We start from the raw sequence: 7,993 nt of genomic DNA on the forward strand, positions 1-7,993 counted from the left end.
GTTCTCCTCTATTCAACTGCTCTACTTTTCACTCAACATACTGTCCTTAAAAAGGTTCAGGGCTCCGATGATCAAAATATCAGCAATTTAACTAAAAGCAACTATATCAACTAAGATCATGTGATGCTATCAACAGGTGGAACCACTTTTCTTCCTCCCAGTTCTCGGTCACTCTAAAGCTTTATAACTTTCCCTTATGTAAAAATGACACATTTAATGATTTACTCTGAAGACTACAAACGAACTGACAAATCAAGAGCTTCATTTATTTGAGAAAAGAAAAATCTGAGTGAAAAGAAGGAAAATTCCTGCACAGTTGAGTTTCTTGTTGGAAGTTTAACCAGTTAAAGTAAAAATGGTTTCAGTTTGAGTTTTCCCCACACTTCATGTTGAGACGTACCAGTCCTGTTGCTTCAAGTACACATGTTACTCTCCTGTAATAAAAGAAGAGGTTGGAGGATGATACTTTAAGACCTAAAACCTTCAGTTTCACATATTTATAGACTTTGGTTGACAGGGATGTAGGAGCTGGCTCTGGAAGATATAAACCAGAATTCTGCTTTATGAGCAACTTTTTAACTCAGAAACACGCTGGTGAGGTTTATATAACATCCATGTACTGCTGAATGGATTACATGTCTATTAAATTAGCTTTAAATGATTCAAATGACCAAAAATGGCTTATTAAAAAGCAGAATAAATGCAGAATGAACAATGTCTGTAAAAGCAAAACCAGAGGCTACTTGACATAAGACCTTTATCTCCGTGGTACTGAACTGCTCAACCTGAACTGTAACAGTTTGGGTCTGGAGAGCAACGCCTTGACGTGACTTAAAAAAAAACACACAAAAGAAAAACCGTGATCATGGATGCGAGAGTCCAAGCAGCTTGAGTCAAAAAACCCTTTAAGTGAAAATGGCACACACACAAAAATAATAATTTTGCATTAATATCCCTGTACTGCTGCAACCTTCATATAAATAATAATCTATTCAGATTCTTACTGCAGAATATGGTTCTGTGGCATTAAAGCTGTCCTTGTTGGAATGAAGTGTAGGTCGCCATCTATCAGCTGACCCCCAGCTGCAGCCTGATGCAGATCGCTGCACGTTCCAGTCCCTCTGCACGTTCCAGTCTCACTGCACGTTCAGTTCAGTTCGCTTTCCTGTGACGCCATCCAAACACCCTTCTTCCTGAAGGTCACGTCTCGTCCTGATCCGAGAGCGATAATGATCTCAATCACCCCACAGAGAGCAGCTCAGCCCTCTCCTTTCCCGGCCTATATTCTTCAATATGGGCCAAGGCTGCAGAGCCTCACCTTTGCCCCACATGAGTAGGTTGAGCTGAGGAGTTGTTTCATGTTTCACTTCAGATCAATAAAATGTGCAAAAACATTAATGCCCACATTGTTCCACTGTGACATTTATCATTATACACTTCCCATTTTGTATATTCAATTTCTGTCTTTCACGACAGACGTATCATCTGAATATTTACTTAACTGTTTACTGTTTACTTACTTTACTGTGCTTAACAAGTCAGGCTGTTTTATGACCATCAGAACATGTTAGTCGAACAAGCGCATATTATTGTATGAAAAAGTGAGGCATCTGATTTAATGACACAATAAAAAAGATCAGGACAAAAATTAATTTGCGGAAAATGAAAGAAAATGTATCATTTTAAACTAAACACATAAGTTACAAGTAAATAAAACAAGGCCAGGACTTCAGTCAAAGCAATTAAGTAATTTAAAATGATTTATTAATCAAAGTTAAAATTTAATGCAACTGCTCACAACAATAAAGAAGAATGAAAGAAACCTAAAATCCAAACTTTAAACAATTACAAAGACACTGTACAATATACACACACACACACACACACAAAAAAACCAATAAAACAGGGTCATAAGAATAAAACACGTTAGACGCACGTGATTCCTTCCAGCTTCGTGTGAAGATATGAGGAGCAGCAGATGTGAGGCTGCGTAAGCTCGATGTGGAAGTTTCTCATGACAGGAGCGTGATGAGAGCATCCAGGAACTTACTTCTGTCCTCCGTCTTCAGCTCAATTACTGCAGAGACAAAAACAGGTGAGGAGGGAAATAAGAGTTCCTTCATCCCCCAGACACATGTTTAGTGATGTGAGCCTACGAGTGAAATAAGACGAAATACTCAAAAGTTCTTCCACCCAATAAAATGATTTGTTAAATACCAGTAAAATGATATAAGTAACATTTAAACCAGGATTTTGGTGCTCTGGCCCAAAACTGACAGCTGAACAAATTTGGATGAACAAAAAGAACCGGCGGCCCCACAGTGGCGCCATGTAGTGGTGAGTGCTCTTGCTTTACAGCAAAAAACGTTTGATAGTTTGTATAATCTCCCTGTACATCGGTTTTCTCAGGCTACTCCACTTTCAGAATATGCATTTGTGGTACTTGGTGACTTTAAAATGTGTGTAGATTTGAATTGAATGTGCGACTGTCTGCTGCTCCCTGACCAGTGTCATGGATAGAAGATGGAGGGACAAAAAGAACAAAACAAGTCAAGGTTGCCACCTAGTGTCTGAGCAGAGGAAGAGGAGTTCACTCACTGGACGTGTCGAAGTGGTCATGCAGCGTTCTGGAGCTGGTCGTCTCTGCCGCTTTCTCAAAGGCCCGACCAAAGAAGCTGAAAGCACACGGAAAGACTTCATTCAAAGTCGGACTTTTTTTTTCTTCTATTTTGAAATCGAATAATAATCGTCAGAATAAGTACATAAATACTGTTCAGTAGAGAAGTATTAATGATTCTCATTTAACAGGATCTCAATAAAAGATGAAGTCTTTATGATCTATATCAGAGTTGACAAGAGACACAAACATTCAACTAAATGATGCTGCGTCTGTTTCTAAAGTTACACATCAGCAAAAAAAAAAAAAAAAAAGAAAAAGTTTCTTGGATCAGCTTCATTTCCTTTGTTTACCACCGTCTTCCTGTTGAAAAGTGAGATCTTACTTCTTCTTGTCAGACGTCTCAGACTCCGGTGGAATCCCCACAACAATGACGGTTCCCTTTTCCACGTCCTTGGGAGCCGCCATGATGAGAGGAAGAAGTTTGCAGCGTTTATTTCGTGTCTAAACAGTGAAGACAAGGAGAGAAAAAAAACACTCATCAACAGCGGGATTTCAGTCTGATCCCGAATCGGTTTTAATCGCCAGCAGGCACTCACAGAGTGAAGAAAAGCCTTGAGGAGGTATTTGGAGAGCAGAGTCAGAGCCATGGGCTTCGAGAAGAGCTTCACATCTGGTGTTCCCTTGAAAGAGGAGCAGAGGATTCATCTCAGCTGCGTAAACTCAGAAACATTCACACACAACGTGGATCAGGACTCCACACACTCATACCTCCATGAGGTAGCAGTAGAGGAAGGGTCCCTGTGACAGGATGAGGTTGGTGCAGATGCAGCTGGCGACAGTCTGCTGGATGGCCATCAGCTTCTTCTTCGCAAGGTCGATCCCCGAATGCAGACGAGGAAGGTTACTCCTGCATCGCAACAAAAATAGGCAAACCTTTTCACATCTTTAAAGAAGAAGATCAGTCCGGCTCCTTCATATTTCATGAGCAAAACGCAAATGAAATATCATCCGAGCAGAACAAAACACACCTGGAGAGGGAATCCAGAGCCTTGATGAAGTTGTCACCGTCACTCTCGTCCTTCTCGGTGCTCTCCAGCAGGGCGACCGTGGCATGAACCATGTCACTGGCCAGGAAACGGTTTTGAAAGCCGAAGTGAACTCCAAACGTCTGGATACGGACGTCCTTCATGCTGATGACAGAAAACAGGCCGTTAGGCACTGACAATTCCGAGTACGTGACTTTGAAGTGTGTCTTCATACCCGTATTTATTAGAGGACTCCTCGATGACGTCCCTCAGGTTTTCCTTGATCGACATGTCCATGGAATTAAACTTTTGTCGCACTTGTTTGAGGGGAAGACTGTTGACGTCACAAAACACAAAATCAAAAAAAAAAAAAATATATATATATATATATTTTTTTTTTCTCTATAGACATCTTACAGAGTTAGTTATTGGAGGTAGGACGTGTTGATTACACACTAGTTTGACCTACTTTTCTGCAGTAGAGTAATGCGAGGTGTAATTGAGGATTCGAGTTTTATGCTGCAAGACAATTTTCTACAGTCATTAAGTCACGGGAAGGTAGCGACACAGACAGATTGCAGCGACACTGTAGATCATAAAATGAATTTTAAAGTAGAAATTATCAGATGCATGCATAATACTTTGATAAATTTCAATTGGAGATATAATTTGTCATTTTCAATAAATGAGGAGCAATACTTTTTATACACGCTACTGGTGGAAGTGCTCAATCACTTTCAGTCGGGATTATCCAGCAGAACTACAAGAAGATAATTCATCGAGTACAAAGGATGAAACATTCACACACTGACAACGGAAACCTGAAATTTAACACAACCACAGCTATACTGGGACAGACACCGTGATGCTTTCTATAGAACAAAGGGAACAACTCGCAACACTCCAAAAATCACTGATCATCTAAAAATGATCTTTATACAGACTGTTTATTTAATCATTATGGTCAGTTCTAATTGTGATTTATATAAAAGTTCTAAAGATTTTTCATTATCACTGCACATTTTCACCACTACAGCAGCCTGAAGTCACTTGACACGGTCAGTCACATTGTTCACTGACACCCGTCCTACCAGCTGAGCCACAGTGACCACAGGGTGACGTCCAAGGCAGACGTTTCTATTTGCACAAATAATTAATATATACTTAAAAATATCCTCTACTTAATAAATTTAAGTAACATTGCTCCAGACTGCTAAAACACAAACAGCAGTGAGTTGACAGAAACATACCCCATGTCAGCCAAGAACTCCTGGAGTTTCTTTTGTCCATTTAGGGTCCAAAGCTTGAAGTTGCAGGACGTGTAGCAGGAATTGCAGATGCTCTCATACAGAGACCAGTGCTGGTAGAGCGTCAGACGCAGGCTGGAGCAGAAAGTTTAAAGAAAAACACAGGACTTCTGCCGTGATGAGAGACAAACTTGAGATATAAAGATCCATTGTGTGAAGAATGCAGATGAATTAAGGATACTCGTATTCGAAGGAGATTCTCATGCAGTCGATGGAGAGACTGTTCTCCTCGTCCTCGTTTCGGTGATTGTGTCGGGAAACGTGCCGCTGCATCGTTGCAATGTCTGTTACATACTTCATACTGAAACAGTTAAAAAGCAGACACGGTTAATTGGAATATTTGCGAACAGCGGCTCTCTAACGAAGATAAAGAAAAACACGTGATTCCCAATGATCTTGTGGAGGTGAAGACTTTCTTACTGTGTGATTTTGTCGTGAACCCACTGGTCTGTCAGCCCGATGATGGCCCACCTGCAAAAACAACCCGGTCTGCACTCAACACTGTGAACTTTAATTGTTCTTATGTCACCAAAATAAAAAAAAAGGCGCTCCTATATCTCACCAGAGCATGTCCTTTGTGTCTTTGGTCAAAACCCATGCAAGCTCAAAAAACATCATCGAGGCCTGGCAGAGGAAAAGAGTGAAAACATTTCGATGGAGGTGAAGTGAATGTGAAGCGACACACCATGAAAACTCTTATGCTATTTTGATGTTTCAAGACACAGAAAATATCTTAAACTCACAGATGTTCCATGGTACTCATACTGCTCGTAGTCAAACAGGATTTCCCTCCTGTGAAACCAGAAATATCAGCACATGTTGAGCTATTTTAATTTATAGTGTAAAAAAAAATTCAATAAACACTTTACCTGTGCGCCTCCCACTCCCTCTTGGCCCGCTGCCTTTCGATCCTCCTCTCCACGGCGCCCTGACACAACACAAACACACAAACGTAAACATTCCCCTCCAGTCCACTCGGCTGGCTCATGTTAGTGTGGCCCACTAATTCAATACTTCATCAAATCTCCTCCGTTTGCCCGAGGGCTCCGAGCCTCCATCACTCTCATTTCCAGAGTCGTCTCCTTCTTCGTCATCCCGAAAAATGTCGTCATAGGAAGGCACGCCCAGGTCATCGTCCTGTTTGATGAGCAGTTTAATCTGTGGGGGAAATAACAGGCGTCAACATACCGTTCACACGCACAAGTCAACTGCAATAGGTTGAATGATTACCACAAATTTGATGCAGTGCTTTTCCAATCTGACATTAAAATAATCTTCAAGATTTCATAAAACAAAATCAAATTCAGACGACTCTACTAAAGCGGAGGGATGAAGTCCTTAAACATCATTCAGTGTAATCACTAAGAGTGTTTTCTCCTCACAACACTCTACAGTTTGAACTGAAAGGATCATGTCAGATTACCTGAGTGTCGTTGTAAACATTGACCACATCCACAGGCCGGTGGGTGTCACAGATGAAGAAGATGGAGTCATCATCAGGCTGAAGCATCTCGAGGAGATCAACATTTGCCCCGCAGTTGATGAGGACGAAGTATTGAAACTACAACCAGACACAAACCAAAAATAATGCACTTTTAATATGAAAACATTGAGCATTTCATCATCACCTCTTCCTCATTGGTGAGTCAGTTTTAAATATACCTGCTCTTTATGCTCGAAAAAGGCCGTGCCCAGGTCCTGCCAGCCAGTGACCGGCACCAGTGTGTACTGGATCTGGTCACAGTGAAACAGTGCCTAGTGAAGAAAGACACTAATTAAATAAATATTGTTAAATACAGTACAATACTTCTTCTTTAAATGAAGCCGACTCTTAATTCCCCTTTGATACAGAAAGGAAAGTGACCGTGATAGGAGTAGGGTTAGTTCAAATATGAAGAGTGATTTTACAGTAGATATAAAAAGGTGATAATACAGTTTTATTGCTGAGCAGCCTCGATTGGCATTTCTTATTAATTATCAGTCTATTTTCTGATGGAAATCCATCTCTCAAGTTACACAACTCTATATTCAACTTATAGATGCCAGGAGCTGGATCCGGTTTTCCACATTGTACAAAAAGCAGGATAAATCCAGGTCGCCACAGGATTAGGAGAAAGATACACATTTATATACACACACTCACACCTACTGACAATTTAGAGAAGCCAAATCACCAAATACAATTGAACTCTATGGGACTGTGGGTTAAGAATGGAGGACCTGCAGAAAAAAAACAACCCCAAAACATGCGCAGGAAAAACATCAATATTGAAAGGCCAACAATCCCAGAATCAAACAGGACTGCTGTATTTATATTTTGAGACCAAGGTCTGGGGTGCATTTCATTTATTCTAGGATGATGGAGGAACCCAGTGTGTGTGTGTGGGTGTGTGTGTGTGTGTGTGTGTGTGTGTGTGTGTGTGTGTGTGTAAGCCGCTCGCCTGGGATCTTACCTGCAGAATCTTACAGGCACACAGGGCGTCGATATCTGACGCCACCAGGAGTGCAACTCTCTGAAAGCAAAGTGAGAAGCACCTCAGACCTCAGACTTCATGTTTCAAGTCTTAAAGTGAAAGATGGCTCCAGCCTGTCGGCTCGGTAACGTCTTCAGCCTCCCGCTCCTTTTTTCAAAACTCACCTGGTTACCGACAACTTCATAAAATTCCTTTCGTATGTCTGTGACGAACATTTCCGGGTGTCGTTTAAAAAACTTTCACGATAAGCCAAGAAGAGTAAAACAATGCTATAGAGGAGTGAGAGGCAGGTTACTCTGTTTTGATGTCAGACTCGCCGCTGCGCTGTTCCTGCTTGCAAATGTGGCGCCAAATCCACGCGACACTTCGAACCAATCACAGGAGAGGAAGTATGTAACGTCACGCAGTTTGGTCCCCGCCCACTCTGCTGACACGACAAAGCAGCCACTGAAAACGAGGTGCCATTTGATGCAAATAATTTATTTCATATGATCCTATTAAATCAAATAGCTTTATCGGTTTTTAAACAGATTTTGACCAAATCATTTTTCTATAACCATTCTGCTT

At 41.1% G+C, this 7,993-nt stretch overlaps 1 protein-coding gene across 1 annotated transcript; it reads right to left on the bottom strand.

Annotated features, from left to right (window-relative positions):
• Positions 1–1,400: 1,400 nt before the first annotated feature.
• On the bottom strand, positions 1,401–7,775 carry cdc45 (CDC45 cell division cycle 45 homolog). Its single transcript, XM_080466482.1, has 18 exons — positions 7,591–7,775; positions 7,406–7,465; positions 6,615–6,707; positions 6,376–6,513; positions 5,967–6,110; positions 5,822–5,880; positions 5,696–5,744; positions 5,515–5,576; positions 5,373–5,423; positions 5,134–5,253; positions 4,896–5,027; positions 3,881–3,979; positions 3,649–3,810; positions 3,389–3,527; positions 3,217–3,300; positions 3,003–3,121; positions 2,599–2,675; positions 1,401–2,077 (listed from the first exon to the last, which is right to left on the bottom strand). The coding sequence occupies exons 1-18, from the start codon at positions 7,639–7,641 to the stop codon at positions 2,013–2,015; spliced, it is 1,704 nt and encodes a 567-aa protein (XP_080322608.1). The 5' UTR covers positions 7,642–7,775; the 3' UTR covers positions 1,401–2,012.
• Between the last annotated feature and the right edge of the window lie 218 nt (positions 7,776–7,993).

The sequence above is a fragment of the Lipophrys pholis genome, assembly GCF_963383615.2.
Source record: "Lipophrys pholis genome assembly, chromosome: 7".
In the NCBI taxonomy this organism is placed as follows: Eukaryota; Metazoa; Chordata; class Actinopteri; order Blenniiformes; family Blenniidae; genus Lipophrys; species Lipophrys pholis.

Excerpts from the sequence above, each read along its gene's own strand:
- cdc45 (XM_080466482.1), bottom strand. The coding sequence starts at position 7,641 with ATGTTCGTCACAGACATACGAAAGGAATTTTATGAAGTTGTCGGTAAC. Across the intron at positions 5,254-5,372 it reads GTTCACGACAAAATCACACA|TATGAAGTATGTAACAGACA; the intron begins GTAAGAAAGTCT and ends TAACTGTTTCAG. Across the intron at positions 2,078-2,598 it reads TGACCACTTCGACACGTCCA|TAATTGAGCTGAAGACGGAG; the intron begins GTGAGTGAACTC and ends TTGTCTCTGCAG.